This window comes from Sceloporus undulatus, chromosome 2 (assembly GCF_019175285.1).
Source record: "Sceloporus undulatus isolate JIND9_A2432 ecotype Alabama chromosome 2, SceUnd_v1.1, whole genome shotgun sequence".
In the NCBI taxonomy this organism is placed as follows: Eukaryota; Metazoa; Chordata; class Lepidosauria; order Squamata; family Phrynosomatidae; genus Sceloporus; species Sceloporus undulatus.
The window spans coordinates 48,069,507-48,090,756 of record NC_056523.1 but is presented as its reverse complement, the minus strand read 5'-3'; the positions used below and the strand labels follow the sequence as shown (position 1 = coordinate 48,090,756).

Genomic DNA, 21,250 nt, shown 5'->3' with positions numbered 1-21,250 from the left:
ACTGGTACCCCGGGATACGAATGCGCCGCGTTACGAAATTTCCGGGTTACGAAAAAATCCATTAAAAAAAACTGTTCCGGGTTACGAAGGTTATTTCGGGTTACGAAAAAAATTTTGGTGCTTTTCGGCGTTTTTTTGCACCAAATCGCGGCTTTCGCTATTAGCGCCTATGGGGCTTCGGCTTGCGAATGCTTTTCGGGTTACGAATGGCGCCGCGGAACGAATTAATTTCGTAACCCGGGGGAGCCCTGTAGTCTTTAACTCAGTTTTGAAACTGGGTAGAGAAGTGATGAGGTGTGCATGTGGAGGAAGAAGGTTCCAGGAGTAAGGGGCAGCAAGCAAGAAGGGATGAATTTGGGAGGGGGCAGTGGTAGTCTTACACTGTGACAGGAGACCTTGACTACAAGAGCGGAGGGTGCGAGTAGGAATGTAAGGAGAAAGAAGGTCAGATAAGTAAGGAGGGGCCAATCCATGGAGGGCTTTGAAAGTCAATAATAAAAGCTTGTACCGGATGCGGAAGGGGAAGGGGAGCCAATGAAGGAAGGATAACCTGTAAGTGGTAGTGAAGCCAGCTGCAACAGAGCTGTTCACAGGGAATATCTAAGACCTATAACCTTTGGCGGGCCATATGCGGCCCCTGGGCCATATGTTATGCAGGCCTAGTCTAGATCAAGGGAAGTAATAGTGCCACTCTATTCTGCTTTGATCAGGCCCTACCTGGAATGCTGTGTCCAGTTCTCGGCTGCACAATTCAGAAAGGATGTGGACAAGCTGAAGCATGTCCAGAGGAAGGCAACCATCAGGCCTGGCCTAGAGCAAGCAGATGAGCCCTCCCTTTGTCATTTACATCATCAGAAGGAGAGTGAGACCTGCCAGCTCCATCACGCCTGGCCTAAATTAAGAAGCACAGCCCTCCTTCTAGTCCATCTGCCTTGGTCCAGGCCTCAGAGGGAGAGAAGAACTGCTGGACCTGATCCCCTTCTCCACCACCATTCCCTTCTCCTTTTGTGTTGTGTCTTTTTAGATTTTAAGCCTGAGGGCAGGGAACTGTCTAATTAAAAATAATAATTGTATGCCACTCTGATAGCCTTTAGAGCTGAAGGGCAGGGTATAAGTACTCTAATCAATAAATAAATCAAAATGGTGAAGAGTCTGGAAATCATGTCTTATGAAGAGAGACTTGGGGAGCTGAGTATGTTTAGCCTGGAGAAGAGATGGTTAAGAGGTGATATGATAGCCCTGTTTAACTATCTGAACAGTGAAGATAGTTGAGAAACTCTCAGATCAGCTTCAGTGGGACAGGGAAGTGACAGTGCAACTGTAATGCTTTGTCTGCTTTCCTATACTACCATTTTCATCACAGCTGGTGCTCCAAACTTAGGGCTGAGCCAGTTTGAAGAACACCTCAAGGTTTAAATAGATGACATACTGAGACTGAATTTAGAAAGAGTGCTCCCTCAAGTGGTGAAAGTCACCTAAATGCAAAAAAGTCCTATTTTCCCACACATACTACAGGTTGAACATCCTTTACCCAAAATGCATGGGACAAGAAGTGTTTCAAATTTTGGATTTATTTCTCTTTTAATGTTCGCATATACTGTACATAATGATACACCTTGGAGATGGGACCAAATCTAAATACAAAACTCAGTTATGTTTACACATAGCCTGAGAACAATTTTATACAATATTTTAAATAATTTTGGTCTCCAAATAAGGTTGATTACACTGAACCATCCGAAAGCAAAGGTGTCACTATCTCAACCACCCATAAAAAAGCTTTGAAATTTGGAGCATTTTTGGATTTTCACATAAGGGATACTGAACCTATACACAATTTGAACTTCCTGTGCACTGTTTCAGCGATATGAACTGTAAATCCTGATGCTTGGCTCCTTACCATACAGATAAATAATGGAAAATTCAGCTTATCCCCCTCCCCCGCCCTACTGCTTTTCTGTTTTTCACTATTAACTTTGTAAAAGAGAGCTGCTGTAATATCTTTTCTTTCTTTTCAAAAGAAGACTTTGATTCCTAGAGTGGAAATATGCCACCAACAGAAGCAGTTTATCTTGTTCAGTGTGTTTAAATGGCAACAATCCAAAGGATACAGGGTTTGGGAAGAGAAGGCTACTGGTGAATCAGTCCCTGTCCTGCCCATGTCCCAAAGGATGATCCTATTGGTAAAAAGTAACTGATGTAGAGCTGTGAATTAGCTGATGAAATGTTCTTGTTTTTTTTCCCCCATCTGTACATTTCCCCGAGCAATGGGCGACTAAACAAAGCAGACGACTAAACAAAACAATATTAAAGTAAGGAGATGAGGCTTGGTTTCAGAGGCAGCTTGAAGAGTAGTGGTCAGTAACATTTCATACCTTATCTCCTGGACTGGCTAATATATATATATATATATATATATATATATATATATATATATATAGAAAGAATTCACTATGCACTATTTTTTCACCTCAACCCAGAGATGAGGAGTGAAGCGTGGTAAAAAGGAGAAATGAATATGTGCACTAGGAAGATTTGCATCTAAATATATACGAGATGCAGAGTTACGAAGAAATCGTCTTCCCACTCTGAAATAATTTCTCCAGACACACAGCACCCGTGTAAAATGTATTTATATTCCCAAAGTTAATTTCTGAACTTTGTGTTTCAATTAGAAATGGGGGGGGGGGACGTTAGGCCTCCACTGTTGGTAGGAATGCTAATTCCTTGTCCCCTTGTTTCACATTATTAGGCAGATTATTCAGTTATAATGTCAGATAAATCCACCCTTTCACTCCATTACTGTTATTGCCATCAACAATTTTAAGTTAACATTAAAACATAACTGTCAATAACATTAAAACAATTTAAAACATACAAGTTAACAAACTGTACACTTAAAAGAACTAAAGCATCAGATTAAAAACCAAGTTGCCTGCCAATAGAAGGAAAGAAGGAAGGGACCATTCTAGCCTCCTTAGGAGAGAGGTTCCAGAGTCTAGGAGCAGGCAATGAGAAGGCCTTTATTTTCATAGTAATTTTGAATAGAGAAAGATAATGCTAATTTTGAATGAATTATTACTTTGGAGGATGCATACTGAAATACTGTTATTTCATAAAGAGAAGAGTACAGTGCAAACACAGGCAAGCAAAGTAAAAAAGTATGAGAAAATTCCCCAGAAAAAAGGTACACAGAGAGTGACAAAAAGCTGAAAAGAAGAATATAGAATGATGAGAAATACTTGGGACATGCAGAACTGCAACTGCTTATGGAACTTCAATTGTAAACACAACCTTCATACACAGGTCTGACTGCCGAAGCTCTTATTTCTAAAGCAATTCTGTTGCTGGAGGGAAAATGTGCTAGCTTCTAATTATAAGCTCTGCATCTCATCTCTTTTGATCCCCAAATCCCCCGTTAACTCTTTAAAATTCACTTTTTGAACTCTCTTCTGCAGTATCTACTTATTCCCCCCCCCCCCCCCAAAACCCCAACAACAGCCTACAATCACCCAGGATTCCTGAATCTTCCAATCACACTTTGTCAAGGACAGCATGATAGGAGAGGGGCTATACACTTCTCTATGTATTGTATAAAAATGTAGAACTAGCTGATGAATGGATATATTTCACTGGTTCAATCAACTGTGTAAAGCAATAGTGTAGATCTGAACACTATTTAAAATATAGTCTAAATCCAGACTTTGCTTCCACATGCAGAAAGTAGAAGATAATGGGGTGCCAATTTCCTCCCTTTCCCTGGGGACCCTTATGCCTTTTGAAAATCTGCTGGAGGAATTGGGGACTGATGGGAAAGAGGGGGGTCGACAATACTCTACTTTCCTTCCAACACTGAAATCCCTCTGGTAGATCAAAGCTTTCCAGAGACAGAAGGCAACATAAGGTAATGCATAATTCCAGCCCTGCATCTTCCATTCCTATGCCTTAGGGTAGCCTACAATTTAGGATCCAAAACAAACAATAAAACCATCACGTCAATAAAAAAACAACTTAATAAACAATCAATTTAATAAGCAATCACTGGCATCAAGAACAAAAAGCCAAAATAACATCCACATCAAAACTGGGCCTGCTAAGGATGTAAACTCACAGCCTGGGTGCTGAGTCAGGGCATAGATGACGCAGCACCAAAGGAGCGCTATTTGCGGCTCCTTTTTGCACCATGGAAAGGCCAGATCAGGGCTGCGGCATGTGGTTGCTGTGGCCCCAATCTGGCGAAGACAGAGGAGGCTTCAGGCCACCCCTTCAGGGGCTGTCTGTACAGCACCTCAGTTTCCTGAGGCAGCAGAATATATTGTTTCATGCAAAAGGAATATCCAAGGAACACAGGCAAAGAAATATATTCCACATAAAGTTGTTGGGTTTTTTTACTGTCAAAAATGCAGACAGCTATTGATTACTGGTGAGAGGCGAGGGACCCTCACCCCCAAATAATAAGCTACATGAACGTCTGCTAAAATTTACCTTTCTGTTCAGTGATGAGATGCTGAACTATGACATCAGTCATACTGTCTCTGTAAGCATAGCGATCCTTATAAAGGCCATGGACTGTACTGAAAATCAGTTGATAAAATGAAATTGTTCCATCCTGACTTCCTACTGCCTGAAAAGAAAGCAAAAGATTACTAAAAGTTCAAATTCATGCATAAGTTAACTATAAGTTAGAAAGACTGAAAAAAGCTCAGAATTTACTGGAAATGTCATTTTACTTTGCATGATACGCAGAGAACTGTAGTTGTTAAGTAACTAATAAAGGTGAAAATAATCTAAGATTACTTGACCTTTACTGAAACTTCACAGAGGTCAATTTCTTTTTCCAAACAAGCAATAACTTTCAGTCTCAGAAGGAAAGGGAAAGCAAACAAGAGAATTTTGTGCTCCAATATATTTGGGAGATAGGATTTTGAATATTTATTCAAAATGTAAGTAATGCTAGTTATCAGTGAATTTTCATTGCAGAGATCTGTTCTCAGACATCTTGTCTGTAGCTGAACTTAATAAAATACACATTTTCTTTAACTTCGTGCAGCCCCATATATAAATCCCTAGTGTAATAAAAAGTTGCAATAGATGTATCTATTATATAATTGTGACAGTCAGTCTCATTCACCCAACTATTTTTCTCTCATGGCAGCACAATGGGTCTTTTTATCCCACCAATGCCACTAATATGTGACGGCTACCTCCTTAGCTGCTACCAATAACTGATGGGATGCTGTGTGAGATTTCCCCTCCGAATCCCCTGGTTAGTTTTTTCTTATTTCACCTCACTGCTTGCCACCAAATTGCGTGATGAGACCCTCGAACTCAGATCCCTTGCTTGAGTTCCTTCCACACTTGCTCAGTCGCTCAGGTGCCACTCTTTAGGAAGATAGAGCACTCACTATTTTGAGAGTTCCCAGCGATAAAAGTGTTATTAATTCATGGTAGCGTTTTATTTATATTTTCTTAAAATATCTCAAGCAACCACATGTTCAGCCAAAACAAAAAATAAACTTTATTTACCAGATGATTGGTTACAGTATCTTTCTTGTGGCTGTTATTCAGAATTGATATGGTGTTTATTTGCTTAAACAGTTACAAAGATTTACAGTATCTGTTACTATATTCTATAAGTGGTCTCTAGGTTACAGTTTCACATGAAACTTATGAGTAGACCCTGAGCTTTAGAACTTTGTTGATACTTATGATTTTCCTAACCACACCTATTCAATTTCCACATTTGACCTAAAAGAGGCCATACACCACTTAAACGGTTTATGGTAGTTTCCCCAGCCTTTTCCTGGCTGTAATTCCTCAGGATTTTCTGGACACCATTTACCAAGTACTCTCCTAGTCCCTAACCTGAGAACTCAAAATCCCTATCCAACAGCTTCTCTCAGCAGTATACTTCAGCCTCCCTGGCTGATAAAGCCCCCTCAGGGTCAAACAAACCTTTAACTCTAGTTTTAAGCTCAGTCCTCATCTTCCTGTCTCATTTTATCCGATTCCCTATCTATCTACATATGCCTCGCTCAGCCTATTCATACCCGCTCCTGAGAGTAGCTTCCACCTTTTCTTGGTTATATTCCCACTGGCTGTTGCCAGGCTCACTCTGACTGGATACTGTCAATGTTCCAATCTGCCTTTTCTCCACATTATATAACAGATCAAGCTAAACTGATCAAGATTTAAATAAAGGAAGCCTGTATATGGACCCCTCAGGAAATTACAGAAAATCAAGGAAACAAAGGCCATGAAAGTGGGTAACTGAATGTCAGAACAGCCACCAAGATGACTAACAAGGAGAGAAGAAGGAAAATGATCCTTGTGATCATAATGAGGTTGCTCCTAGTCAGAAAGAAAGAGAAGGTGGTTTTTTGTGGGTTTTTCAGGCTATGTGGCCATGTTCCAGAAAAGTTTCTTCCTGACGTTTTGCCAGCATGGAACACGGCCACATAGCCCGAAAAACCCACAAAAAACTATGGATGCTGGCCATGAAAGCCTTCGACTTTACAAAGAGAAGATGAAAACCCAGTTGCAGCAGCAGCCCAAATGAAATCCACTAGGGTTCATCATTCTCTCTCTGTATTGCTTCACACATTATACTTTTAGGTTTACACCTAAAATTATAAATACAGGTAAGAATTGAGGTCCATCAGGGTACTGTGTTATCCTGTATGCTTGAGCTTCTTCACACTATGGGAAATGATCCTAGAAATGACATCTGAAAAAATGTAAAATGCCATTTCAAAATGGTTCAGCCCCTCCAGACTAGATTGTAAGAACAAAAGCAAGGATCTAAAAAGAGAGGGAAAATGTATGAGCAAGGTTTCTGCAAGTAGACTCTTACCACGTAATTGGAATCTGGCTTAGCTTTACATGTCCACACCCAAGTGTTCTGTTCTCCTATAGTACCCAAGCGCACTCCATCCTTTGTATAGAGGGATACTTGTTTGTCTGAGCCTCCAAGCAAGATGTATTCACCCTTTGAAAAATAGCTAACGCAGCAAGGGTCAAAATTCAGGACTCTATCCTTTCCAATCTATAAAAATATGAAAGTATTAAAATATTTTTTAAAATCATGCATCTTTGAAACTACATATAATTAATAAAAAATCTAATGTAAATGTGACATATAGATGAGACCTGCTATAGTAACCTTTTATTTTCACAATGCACACTTAAGCCAGAGACTCTGGTCAGTGTTTAGCACTGTCAAGGTATAAGTCTACCTTCTATGCCATTTCTGTTCCTCTAGCTAGAGTGGAGGGAGCCCACTTACAATAATCCTGTTTATCAATCCTTGGCTTTGAAATAGACTATAATATTGACAATTGGCACAACTCAACACATCTGTGGAAATACGCTAAAGTTACACCTGAGAAACAGTTCCATTTGAATTAGCCAAAGATTAGGAGGACAATGCTTTCTCTTTCGTTGCAAGTAGACTTTGACTCATGGCAACCCTGTGGATGAGACCTCTCTAAGGACCTCATCCTCAACCTCTCTGCTCAGGTCCTGCAGGCCCAGACCCGTGTCCTCCCTCATTAAGTCTAACCATCTGGGATGTGGTCTTTCTCTCTTTTTCCTGCCTCCCACCTTTCCTAGCATAATTGCCTTTTCTACACCCTGGTGGTGCAGTGATTAAATGCCAGTACTGCAGCCACTCACTCAGAAACCACAAGATTGTGAGTTCAATCCCAGTGAGGGGCTCAGGGTCGACTGAGCTTTGCATTCTTGCGAGGCCAATAAAATTAGTACCCAGCTTGTTGGGGACAATTAGCTTCTAGATGTAAACTGTTTAGAGACTCCTTACTGCAGTATGAAATGGTATATAAATGAAGTTGCTATTGCTATGCTAATGATTTTTTCCCCTCATAATGTGGACAAAAAACAACAGAACAAAAAACGGGAAAGCACATATTCACATAGAAGAGAAAAAGGAGACAAAGACCCAATGGCTGTGTGATGGTTCAAAAACTTTTATTTCTTAAAAAGCCCAATGCCTTTCAGCCTTGTCACCATTTGGCTTTCTTCAGGGGCTATCACCAGAAATTTCTGGAGTTGCAGTCTGCACTCTCAATCTCTGAGTATTAGAAGATCCTTCTAATACTCAGAGAGTCCACTTAGATTAAGTGTGCAGATTTTAAGAAATAAAAGGTTTTGGACCATCACACAGCATGTGGGGACTTTCAAAATACAACAGTCTCAATTTAGTTATCCAGGGATAGTTTGGGCTTGATCTGTTCTAGGACCCATTTGTTTGTCTTTTTGGCTGTCCATAGTATCCTTAGCACTCTTCTCCAAATGGTTTTATTTTCTTTCGACTGGCTTTTTTCATTGTCCTATTTGCACATCCACAGATTATGATGGGGAATAAAATGGCTTGGAATACCCTCACTTTAGTGTTCATAGGTATGTCTTTACACTTTATGATCCTGTCCATTTCTTTCACAGCTGTCCTTCCCAATCCTATTCATCTGATTTCTTGACTGCAGTCCCCATTCTGATCAATATTTGAACCACGATATGAGAACTCTTTGACTATTTCAACTATCTTGTTATCTAGGGTGATATCTCCTTCGCAACTTGTAAATTTGATACAAGTTTTCCTTATGACTTGTACAGACACTAGCACTGGAGTGGGAGCAGCCATTTCAACAACTGTGGATAGAGGGGCATATGAACTGCGGAGTCACTGTTACCATCATGAGAGAAGAGAAAGCCATAAGATATAGGTTGCTCCAAGCTGCTCTCACTTTAAATAGTCTGCATAACTTTGGTAACAGGTTCCCTTAGCTAAAAATCATGCTGCTGAATGTCACGTTGATTAATCAGAAAACAACCTTGACCCTTAATGAGCATGCTGACCTAGCTTGCATTATAAAGACCTAGCTGGGTGATGTTAAAGTGCTAACATCTTCCAGAATTGTCTTCCTGGATTTTCTGTGGAACAACAGGCAAAGGCTGGGGAGTAGGGGAAGTGGAACTGCAGTGGCCTGTCGGGATTCCATCTCCCTCAATAAGTACCCCACTCTACAGTCTACTGAGTCTGAGTGTATTTAAAGGTTCATGGTGAGGACAGAATAGAAATTCTTTTGGTGTACCCCCTACTCTACAGTCTCCCTTCTTGAGATTGCTGAGCTAGTCTCAGCAGTAGTGATGGGAGTCACCCAAACCTGTGCTGGAAGACTTAAACATCCATGCAGAGACCACTCTGTTGACAGTAGCTGAGGACTTCATGTCCTTCCATCATGACCATGAGCTTGTTACAAGTAATTTCTGGAGACACCAATGTTGCCAGCCATACTCTAGATTTAATTTTCTGTCTTGAGCTGGATGGTGGTGATCTGGGGTGGAGGAATTTCCTATAGTTGCACTGCTGTAGACAGATCACTATCTGATGGGTTTAGACTCACAGGGACTTGGAGCCTCTGCAGGTGTGAGGGGAAAACCAATTAAGATGGTCTGCCCCCAAAGGCTTATGGTTCTGGATGGATTCTTGATTCTCTTGGGGAGCTTCCTGTTGTCAGGGAAGGTGATCCTGTTAAAGCCCTAGATGACTTCTGGAATACAGAAATGGCCAAGATGATGGGCACAATTGACCCTGAGTGTCCTCTTTCATGGAGTGGAGCTAAGTGAGCCTCCAGGTTTTCTAGGGAGTTTGAAGTGATTAAATGAATGGGATGGAGACTAGTGTGACAATGACAGGTGACTCAGAATGAGTCCAACCAAATACATTCTAGAGCTCATTGGAAAGCCTGTGCCATGTTGTGGCAGCAAAGAATTTTTTCTTCTCTGCCACTATTGCATCTGCACAGTGTCATGTAACAAAGCTATCTCTAGCGGTTGGGGCTTTTTATGTTCTGCCCCACTTAGCATCCCACTGTGAACAATTTGTGTGACATCTGAGGATAAAACTGCTGAGATTCACTCAGACCTGGAGGTTATAGTGGATGTAAACTTGGCTCCTGTGTTACCGGATACATTTCAGTCTGTGCAAACAGATTATATGACAGCATCTCAGCTCTAGGAATTTCTGGATGAAATGGATTAATGAGATCTATTTCAATCTGGCTTCTGTCCTGGCCATGGGACTGAGACAGCTTTGGTTACCTTGATGGATGACTTATGCAGCGGACTAGATGAGTGGAGTGTGTCCCTGTTGGTTCTGCTGGACTTTTCAGTGGTTTTTGATGCCACTGACCATGGTAAACTTTTAGGGCAACTCTCTGTGATGAGAATAGGTAGCACTGTTGAATAGTGATTTCCATCATTCTCAGAGGGATGGACTCGGTGGTGCTGGAGGATGCCTGTTCATTATCCTGGCCCCTGGCCTGTAGAGTCTGTTTAAAATCTACACGAAACTGTTAGGAGAGGTCATCCAAAGTTTGGGGGTTCAGTGTTACTGGTATGTTGATGGCATCCAACTCTTTTTTCCACCTTATTCCAAGGAAGTTGTTTCTATACCAAATCAGTGTCTAATGTCAGTAAGGGATTGGATGAGGATGATAAAACTGAAACCTAACTCAGATAAGACAGAGATGCCTCTAGCCAGTTGTAAGGAAGATCAGGGAATAGGTATTCAGCCTGAACTGGATAGGGTTACACTCCTGAAATTTCAGGTTTGCAGCTTGGACATATTCCTGAACTCAGATCTGAGCACTAATGTGCCAGCTGCACCCATTCATTGAGAAGTCAGATCTGGCTACAGTAACACATATCTTGATTATATTCTATTTGGGCAACTGTGACACACTCTACAAGGGACTGTATTTGGAAACTGTTCAGAAACTCCAGGACAAGCAAAACACTGCAACTAGGCTGACTGGGGCTGGTAACAGGAATCCCCTGTTGAAACTCCTCTAATGAAACGGCTTCCCTGGCTACAGATCCATTTCCAGGGAGAATTTAAAGTTCTGGTTATGACCTTTAAAGCCTTACATGGCTTGAGTGCAGACTATCTAAAAAATCATATCTTCCCATAAGAAATAGCCAGAGTTCTAAGATCTTTGGGGGAGGCCTTTCTCTCACTCCCACCACTTTCATAGGCACAGTTGGAAAGGACATGGGAAAGAGCTTTCTCGGTGGTTGCTTCTATATTGTGGAACTTCTTTCTATAGGAGGTTCAGAGAAGCCCCTCTCTGCTCTCTTTCTGCTTACAGGTTAAGATCTTTTCATTTAAGTGGGCCTTTGACTCATTTTTTCTCATATGTCAGAGCAATACTTAAATAAAGTGTGCTTCTATTTTTATTTTGTTTCATCTTTTTAATGACATTTCATGTGTGTTTTAATAATGTTTTAACTATGTATTTTAAACCGTATAATTTTAGCTAAACTGTTATTTTAAATTTTGAAAGCTATCTTGGGTTCCTTGGCAGGAGAAAAACAGAATATTAAATTAAATAATTAATTAATTAATACAGTGTGCTCACATCATACATGATAGCCTTTAGGGCTGAAGGGTGGGGTATAAATACAGTACCATAAATAAATAATAATAAATAATAACAATCATACGCGGGCACCTTTTATGTGGCTTTCAGCTTATGCTGAAAGCCGTGCGACAGAAGAAACAATGGCGCGCCACGCGTCATGCACAAGCCCCATTATATCCAATGGGGCTCGAGCATACGCACTATTTCCCTTACACAGGAAGGTCTGGAACGGATCCCCTGCGTAAAGCAAAGATGCACTGTAAAATATAAATAATAATATAAATTCTTGCAAAAATACTACAAACATACTACAAAAAATGCAATAAAATGGCCAGAAAGCAGACCTATGGTTTTCAAGATTCTGCTACATGATAAGAGGAACTATTAACAACCAACATCACTTCACAAGGAAGAAAAAAACAAAGTATGTTTTCCAAGACAATGTATTAACATATAACTTACTTGCTTGCCACTCAGCTGATAAAAGGAAAGCCTTTGTCCCCAATCTGCCACAGCTAAGATGTCATTGTGTTCATCTCTGCCAAGTACAAAAGAAAGCCCAATTATGTTATGTAGTAAACAGCCCTCCTCAACTACAAGCACCAGATAGCCTCTAGTATTTTCTACTACAATGACATATGTCAGACAGCAGTAGTATCAAGAGCACTAAGGCAGAATGACTGCATGAAATTTGCACCTGTACTAAAGAAACAGATTTTAACCTAAAAGGACTGATAACAAAACACCTGTGATGGTGGGGTTTCTATGTAGTTTCTTATCTCTTAAATGTTTGGCCTGGTGGGTCATAGATAGCTGTCTAACAGTAGATGGTATGACTCTGAGACAGCTGTCTATGTCCCATAGACAGATCTATGCCCCCCTATCTATGTCTAACTCAATCCTGTCTATATTGACTGGCAGCAAACCTCTGCAGTTTTGAAGCAGTGTCTTTCTCAGCCTTACCTGGAAACACCAAAGACTCAAAGTAAGATCGTTGGCATGCAAAGCATGTGCCCTACAGCAATGGTGTGATACACATTTCATTTTATTCTAAGCATTGTGGGGGAAAAAAGGAGATTTTAGCTTGCTTAGAAATTTACATAATCTAACTTCAATTTGTAAATGAAGTTGGCTTTAGCAGTCACTGGTGGTTAGGAAATGCATCTAACTCTACCTGCTCAAGGGAAATACAATATATCCAAACTTAAAGCAACATTCCTTCATTTATATTTAAAGTGTAATACTCAAATTTTATACTTCTATAACTTCCATGATTCAACACACACTCTGGCCTCCATGTTGTCAAGACTCCACTCTCCTCCCCTGCAGTATATTTTGCCTGCCACCAGGACTTACCCCTGGAATCTCTATTGCTGATCTCCATCTTCCATTGCATGAAACACATCCATCAATCTCACTCTCATAGAAGAACAGTTACTCTGTCTCACTGAATATATAATTTTCCTTCACACAGCTGCACATAACTTGACAAATCACAATACATACACCTCTAGAACTAAAATATTTCTCCTATCCCAGCAGAAGTGTCTTATTTTACTTCAGTTATCCTCCTGAAACTCCGTTGCTCAAAATTTTAAGTAAACATTCGTCTATTTCTAAGTCACAACTTTCCATTTAATTGGATTTTATGAAACAATTCTATTCAAAGAAAAACACTACGTATGTCAGCTCAGGAGCTCAGTTGACCGGTATAGCATTGACCCATTCAACTGCTTGCTGGAACTCAAGGGAGCTTCTTCATGTGAGCTGAAGATTCCTAGAATCAATTTGTGTGGCAATAGCATGGATATTTTCCCAAACATGCCCCACACCAGCTTCCTCCAAGCTCTGAGAACTTGTGTCAAGCAAATGAATTTAGGAAAATATGAGACAAATACACTGGAAACATGAAAATTCAGATTAGAGTATTAAAAAGGAGGTCCCACAGGGGTCTCTTCTGGGCCCAGTGCAATTCAATATCTTTATCAATGACTTGGATGACAAAATTGGAGGCATACTTATCAAATTTGCAGATGACACCAAACTAGGAGGAGTAACTAATACACCAAAGGACAGGATCAAAATTAAAAATGACCTTAATAGATTAGAAAGCTAGGCCAAAGCTAACAAAATGAATTTCAACACAAAGAAATGTAAGGTACTGCACTTAGGGCGGAAAAACGAAATGCACAGATATAGGATGGGTGACACCTGGCTTAACGAGACTACATGTGAACGGGATCTGGGAGTCAAGTAGACCACAAGTTGAACCTGAGTCAACAGTGTGATGCGGCAGCTAACAAGGCCAATGTGATTTTAGGCTGCATCAATAGAAGTATAGTGTCTAGATCAAGGGAAGTAATAGTGCCACTATATTCTGCTCTGGTCAGGCCCCACCTGGAATATTGTGTCCAGTTCTGGGCACCACAATTTAAAAAGGATGTGGAGAAACTGGAGTATATCCAAAGGAGGGCGACCAAAATGGTGAAGGGTCTGGAAACCATGCCCTATGAGGAATGACTTAGGGAGCTGGGGATATTTAGCCTGGAGAAGAGAAGGTTAAGTGGTGACATGATAGCCCTGTTTAAATATTTGAAGGGATGTCATATTGAGGAGGGAGCAAGCTTGTTTTCTGCTGCTCCAGAGACTAGGACCCAGAGCAATGGAAGCAAGCTCCAGGAAAAGAGATTCCACCTCAACATTAGGAGGAACTTCCTGACAGTAAGGGCTGTTCAACAGCGCAACAGACTCCCTCGGAGAGTGGTGGAGTCTCCCTCTTGGAGGTCTTTAAACAGAGGCTGGATGACCATCTGTCAGGTATGCTTTGATTGAGATTTCCTACATGGCAGGGGGTTGGACTGGATAGCCTTTGTGGTCTCTTCCAACTCTATTACTCTATGATTCTAGGAACATGTTGGAAAGGTCAGCGTGGGCAACATTGTGAGATTATTCCTGAAGAACCTCAAGGAGTCACATAATGTTGCTCATATCGTGTTAATTAAAAATACAAACTGATATTGAGACTTCAGAAGGTTACGATTTAAATATACAACTTTACACAAGTTCCAAGTTTTACATCCTTGACTCACGAGCTGGCATTCCTAGGACTCTCATCTTCCTCATGTTCTTCTTCCTCTGCCTCACTACCCTGACTACTGCATGTGATGGACTTCAGAACTGGTATGTCCTCTAAACAGGTGTGACCTCCCTCCTCCTCTTCTTCGCTGTCTCTAGCAGTCCAGAGATTCTCCCATCGACTGTAAACATCAATTATTCATTCATATAACCACTGCTATAAAACTCAAATTTCAAAATATATTAATGCAAGCTTGACTACCCTGACATTAAAGAAATATTTTTAAACGATCCTCTATGAAATTTATTAATTGGAACAATAAGTCCTTATCAATGCAAAGTCCTTTATTCGCCCAGTTAGGACACCATGGCTCTGTGGGGTACAGCAACATAAAGAAAATGCCAGGAAATTGTCAAACTGTCAAAACACTATGCCTTCCAAACACTGAAAGGTTAAGAAACTGGATGTAACATTTGTTTTACATGTACTTACCAACTGTTTACATGAAGTACCTACAAAATTGTTTACATACATACCCTGGTATAATTACATGTACCAGACAGCCAAGATTGGTTGAAGTGCCTTGTTACATGTACACATAATGGATACTTGCTGCCGTATAAAGTGTGTAATGGTTCTTGGTCTTTATGCCTTTAGATGACTCCTCTCCCACATTCTACCATTATCACTAAATTAACCAAGAGTATCTTGTGAGATTGCTATCTGTCAAAGCAGCTAGGCAAACACAGAGGCACTCTTGGCAGCTACACTATAAACTCACTTTGCAAAGACTCCCTTTGCAAAGAAATTCACTGGACTTTCAGAATTTTTCAGTAACATTTGATTATCGCTAAACTTGCTTTTATGCAGTGGATTATGCCGAAAACAGGATCAGAGTTATTACAAATTCAGTTTTTCCTGTTTATTTTAAATGGAACATGTTTTACATTTGTTTTTCCTTGAATTAGTGTTACCTTCTTTAATGAGACAGGAAGGGCTACAAAGAACAAATATACTTTTAAATTACATCACATAAAATGTACAGGGTTTGTTCCAAAATAGTTGTCCCTCCTGATTCGTGGGGAATCTGTTCCAGACACCACCACCCCACAAAATCCGGGAAAATGCCGATATTCAAGTTGCCATTTATTTCAATGGTGGTGTGCTCCTGGGCGCATGCACCATTTTGTTCCTCCCTGCTTGCCATCCACAAATGGGCGAGACCACAGACTCCAAGCCCATGAATCGGCAGGGACGACTGTATTTACCTCCTACCAATCTGAAAAGATAGAACTGATTAATTATTCCGTGCTTTATTTCTCCAATGATTTCTCAAGACTTGGGTATAGTTTAGCTGTAACAATTATTCATGCTTCCATTCATGGAGTTTGAAACTTGATAGTCCCCCCACATAAAAAATAGTTTTCTCAGTTCCTTCAATATGGATTTTTTTAAAAAATATGGTCATGCATTAATTGTTAAAATTAAATGCAGAGACTAGTGAGCAATGTTTGTTGTTGTTGTTTTCCTTATGGAAATGGGGTTTTCTTGCCAAGAAAATGGGGTTTCTTGTTTCTTCAGAGGGGGTTTGCCATTGCCATACTCTGTGGCTGAGAGTGTGATTTGCTCAAGGTCACCAAGTGGGTTTCCATGGCCCAGCTGGTATTCAAACCCTAGTCCCACAGTGTCCAGGTTCAATGCCGAAACCATTACATCATGCTGTGAAGTGTAGGCACCAGCAAATATAAATAACAGAGCCACTGGAACATTTGTGTAAGCTGTAATTTTGTATAATTATCAGAAAAATATTGTATGTATTTGGAATATATAATTACTTCATGTTTTCAATAATAATAATAATAAGAAGAAGAAGAAGAAGAAGAAGAAGAAGAAGAAGAAGAAGTAATGTAAGTCAGATAAATGAGAGCCAGCCTGTATCCTAGCTAGCCAAGCAACTAGGGACATAAATCTACTTTTAACAGCCAGGCACTTCAAACAGTGAACTACAAAATGGGCCGATTCTGGATTGTTAAAACAGAAGGAAAATCAACACACGGGTTTTTTTTCTGCTGTGATCCAATTTCTTTTGCATGTCAAAAATCATCCCATAACATTTTGCAATTAAATGTATAGGTGGTTCTCCCCAACAGCTAACAGTGGGCAATCACAGCCAACCATTGGTCATATGTTTGTTGTTGTGTACCTTCAAGTCATTTCCATTTTACAGTGATGCTACAGTAAACCTATCACTGAATTTTCTTGGCAAGATTTGTTCAGAGGGGGAGGTTGCCTTTGCCTGCCCTTGAGACTGAGAGTGTGTCTTGCTTAAGGTCAGCCAGTGTGTTTCCATGAACAAGCAGGGATTCAAACGCTTGTGTCCAGTCCAGAATCATAGTTCAACACTCAAAGTACTACATCATGCTGGCTTACTGGTCATATAAACTTCTTCTATTTTTACAATACAAAGAACTTTGGTCATCATTTCTGACCTGGCTTCAGGCCCTGATCTGAAACTGAAAACCTTGACTGCCTTTGTTAAAGACCTATACTGGGAACTAGACAAAGGTTAGCACTTCCTTCCTAGTTTTGCTGAAACTTTCTATGGCATTCACTATCCTCAATTATGGTGCTTTTCCTATATGTTTATTATTATTATTATTATTATTATTATTATTATTATTATTATTATGCTTTATTTATATAGCGCTGTAGATTGGCATCTGGAAATACAGTGGTTCTGATCCTCTCTTGCTGAACAGTCTCAGAAATAGGTGCTGGAAGGTCAGTGTTCAACCCTGTTTTCTAATATCAGCAAGAAATGGCTGGGATAGTTTAGGTTTAAATGGCCTCATCAATATGCTGAAAAATAAACAGTTTTAGCTCTCCTTTTTAATGACAGCCACAAAGACTATGGAAGTACTGAAGAGATGCCAGGATGCAATAATGAACTAGAATCAGGCCAACAAGTTGTAGCTCAATCCAAACATGTCAGAGATCATACTGGTACACAGATAATCACTGAACAAGAGTACAGCCTATTCCAGATTGCAGTACAGCCTATTCCAGATTGCATTGGAGTCCCTCAGGTTAGCATCCTTAGAAGTTTTTGGATTTCGGTTTGAATTTTTGGATTTGGATTAGTTTAGCAGTTTAGGAGTGCTCCTCTTTCCACTGTTGTTCCTACATGTACAGGTGGTTGTTATGATGAGACTTACTGCCAGTTCTGCCTCTTTTTGGAAAAGTTAGAACTGGCAACAGTGACAAATGCTTTGGTTGGGAACTACAAATGGTGCAGAATGCACTAGCCATACTGCTTTCTGCCATATGCGTTTTAGAGCAGATTGCATTGATTTTACGTAAACTGCACTTGCTTCTGATTTGTTTCCAAAGCAAATTAAATGTGATAGTGATTCTCTATAAAGCTCCAAACAGCTTGAGTCCAGAACATTTTGCAAAGACCATCTCCTGTCCATATGAACATGCCTATAGTTGAGATCATCTCAAAGAGCCTGGGTGGCCATGGTTAAATGCCAGTACTACAGCCACAACGCTGTGAGTTTGATCCCAAGGCTCCAAGGCTGACTCAGCCTTTTATCCTTTCATAGGTCAGTAAAATGAGTACCCAGCTTGTTGGGGGCAACTGGATAATACATTGTAAACTGCTTTGGGGCGTTTTTTTACCCCACTGTTGTTCCCACTTATATCTGTGTCACAACTTTGCCCTCCCCCTTTAAATGCCAATGAAACTGATCACATTGCCGAATCATTGGTGACGTAGCCAGGCATAATTTCGGCAACACAGCCAGCCATAATTTCGACTAAATGAGGATACTTTGTGGTGCTCCCTCCCCCCCTCCCCCCCTCCCCCATCAACTTTCTTTACTTTTTAGCCATGTAGCCGCATGGCCATGACAGGAAAGCCCTTGCTTCCTTCGGTGATTCTACAAGATGATGAGAAATCGCATTTCCGATTCAAAAGATTATTAAAACGCACACACAACAGATCCCCCTCCAAAAGAAAAGCAAAAAATACAGTGCAGCCACATCACACGCAAGCGTGCTTTACGCGGCTTTCAGCATAAGCTGAAAGCCGCGTAGGGAGAAGGGGCGGCGTGTCCCATAGAGACTAATGGGCCCTGTGCCCATGGCACGTGTGCACCATCGCACCGCCACACCACCGTGTGCATGAGCCCCATTCATTTAAATGGGGCTCGAGCATAGGCGATACTTGCTTTACGCAGGGGAGTCTGGAACGGATCCCTGCATAAAGCAAGGGCGCACTATACATTTAAACTCTTACAGTGGAGAAACGACAATGGTCAGATTCAGAAGCCTAAATGCCATCTGAAATCTGAAAAGGACAAAGAGACTCTTTTCCTCCATTTTTACAGACAAAAAGCTGGAAAGTAGAGGAGAAGGAGGGAGGGGGATTTCCCCCTCAGTCTGAAACAAAAGGATTTCATTTGCTGAAAGTCAGCAGTCAAGAGGTTTAGTGAGGCTCTTCATAGGATTTCAAATGGTGGATTTCAAGCAGCTGATTTCAAGCCAACCCCTCTGCCATAGTCCCTCCAGTGAGATGTGATTCTGATCCAAAAGTCATTCCCACATTTTGAGCACACTTGAAAAGTACTGTCAAATAAAAGTGGGTTTTCTGCTTTTACTCCACTTTCATGGAACTCTATCAGATCAGAATTGGATCAAAACCAACAACAAGTGGGGACGACAGACATTTAACATGATCTGCAATTCGAAGTAAATCATAGTGGGAACGCAGCCAGGAGCGCTGAACTCACTATTAAGTGGTATAGAAATGTAAATGCTATTGCTAGAATCTTCAGAGGCCTTGTTAAAAGCCACACCACCCAAAGGCTCAGTTTGTAGAAAAACATGGAAGGACATTTTCTGTGGCAAGAACTTTTCTTTGAGGAATTCGCTCCTCAAAAAGGTGAGACTAGCACAACTTTGATAGTGTTTAGGTGGACAGCAACAACATTCTTATTCTGCTTGGAACTTAACTGTTATGACTAAATGTAGAAATTATGCTCATTTTTATTAGAATGTTGTAATTGCAATATCTGTTATTTGTAGACTCCCGTTAGTTCCAAGATATAGCTTTAAAATGCTTCTAAATAACGTGTAGAGTGTAACACCTAACATCATGTATTTACTCTGGAATACTCCATCCCCTGTATTCTATACCAGCTGTTTTTTTCTAAGAAGGCAGAAGCTGAAACAGTCTGCTATGATACTCAAATATTTCTGTGTTGTTAATGATTTCAATAAATTTATAATCTTAAGTGATTAACTGCATTATTCTAGAATGGACTTGTTTGATGTGCTGGTTGATACTTTAAAAACTGTCTCTCTACATTTATCACAAAAATAAAATATAAATTATTTCAAACACACTGAACACATGCACAGGTAAATAATCACAAATAGTTTTACACATGTGTTTCTTCTTCAATGCTTATTAGTGAAACAGCAAGACAATAATTCAAATTACATGCATTGTTATAACTGGGGATGGTGTACTCCTCTGCTTTTCACTACCACCTCAAATAATTAGACATCCCAGGAAGAGTGAATCTTTAATAATCCTAGCCTTTGAAGTTACCTTCCACATATAAACAAATACATGACATGGAAATTAATAACAGAAAAAAACAAATCATTCTTTTCATAGGCTGCATCCACACTATAGAAATAATTCAGTTTTGAGACCACTTTAACTGCCATGGCTCAATGCTATGGAAGTCTGGGAATTGTAGTTTTGTGAAACATTTAACCTTTTCTGTCAGACAAGGGTCCACAACAAACTACAGTTCCCAGAATTCCATAGCACTGAGCCACAGCAGTTAAAGTGGTGTCAAACTGGATTATTTCTACAGTGTGGATGCAGCCTGACTACTGTAAATCTAGAATAATGTATTTGCTTCCATGAATTAAGCCTAAATCCATAAAAATTAGCAGAAATCAAATAAGTCTCAAGAATCAGCAGTGCTGTATATAGAAGGAATAAGTGAAAACAATAAAAGTACAAAAGCCTGTTAACAGTTGGAATTGCAAATATTTCTTTAAAAGAAGAGATAAAAAGTTTACCTTGATGGATTCCAAGAAATAGACCACACTGGTGATAAAGAGCCACCTGGTCTTTCAATTTTTACTTTCTCTTCCCCATTTTTATTTCTTATGCTGACAACACCACTGAACATTCCTAAGGCAAGGTACTGTCCGTCATTTGTCCAACTGAAAAGTAAAAAGAAAGTTCAAATAATATTCATCAACTAAACACTGGAGAGGGCCAAGACAGAAATTAAGTTCTGTAATGGGAAAGAGGGGGATAAAAAGCTCAAGAGGAACTGTTAATCTCTTATACTATGTTACTCCACTGACAGTGACAAACATTTATCTGAATGTTTAGTTTTATCCAATTAAACTTCAAGAAAATAATCAAACATGCCTTATGGTCTAAGGCAGGGATGGACAAAGAGTGGGCCATGCAGGTCCTTGCAACTTCTAAATCTGCTGCTTGGGACCCCCAAAGCTGCCAAAGCTACCAGACCCTGGCAAAAATTAATTTTTTAAAAATGTTGGGATGATTTTCAAGCAATTGTTTGCCAAAATCTTCAAAACTTGCCTGAAAAATGTAGGAGTTTACTTCCCCTAACTCCCCAAGGCCTCCTCACCCTCCTAGAAACACACAAAAAGGGGAAATGCCCACAAATCAGCC

At 40.2% G+C, this 21,250-nt stretch overlaps 1 protein-coding gene across 6 annotated transcripts in view; it reads right to left on the bottom strand.

Annotated features, from left to right (window-relative positions):
* The window catches only part of IFT122 (intraflagellar transport 122), an 89,264-nt gene that overhangs the window by 58,883 nt on the left and 9,131 nt on the right, over positions 1-21,250 (bottom strand). For 4 of the 6 annotated variants that reach the window (XR_006102091.1, XM_042450964.1, XM_042450965.1 and 1 more), the window contains exons 7-11: positions 20,620-20,766; positions 14,531-14,698; positions 11,904-11,979; positions 6,854-7,045; positions 4,486-4,624 (exon numbers count right to left, since the gene is read on the bottom strand). Coding sequence is in view for 5 of the 6 variants with exons in the window: in XM_042450964.1 (XP_042306898.1) it covers positions 4,486-4,624; positions 6,854-7,045; positions 11,904-11,979; positions 14,531-14,698; positions 20,620-20,766 (722 nt within the window). In the remaining variant the exon portion in view is untranslated. The remainder of the gene's footprint in view (positions 1-4,485; positions 4,625-6,853; positions 7,046-11,903; positions 11,980-14,530; positions 14,699-20,619; positions 20,767-21,250) is intronic. The other 2 variants (XM_042450966.1, XM_042450967.1) reach the window with 2 other exon arrangements.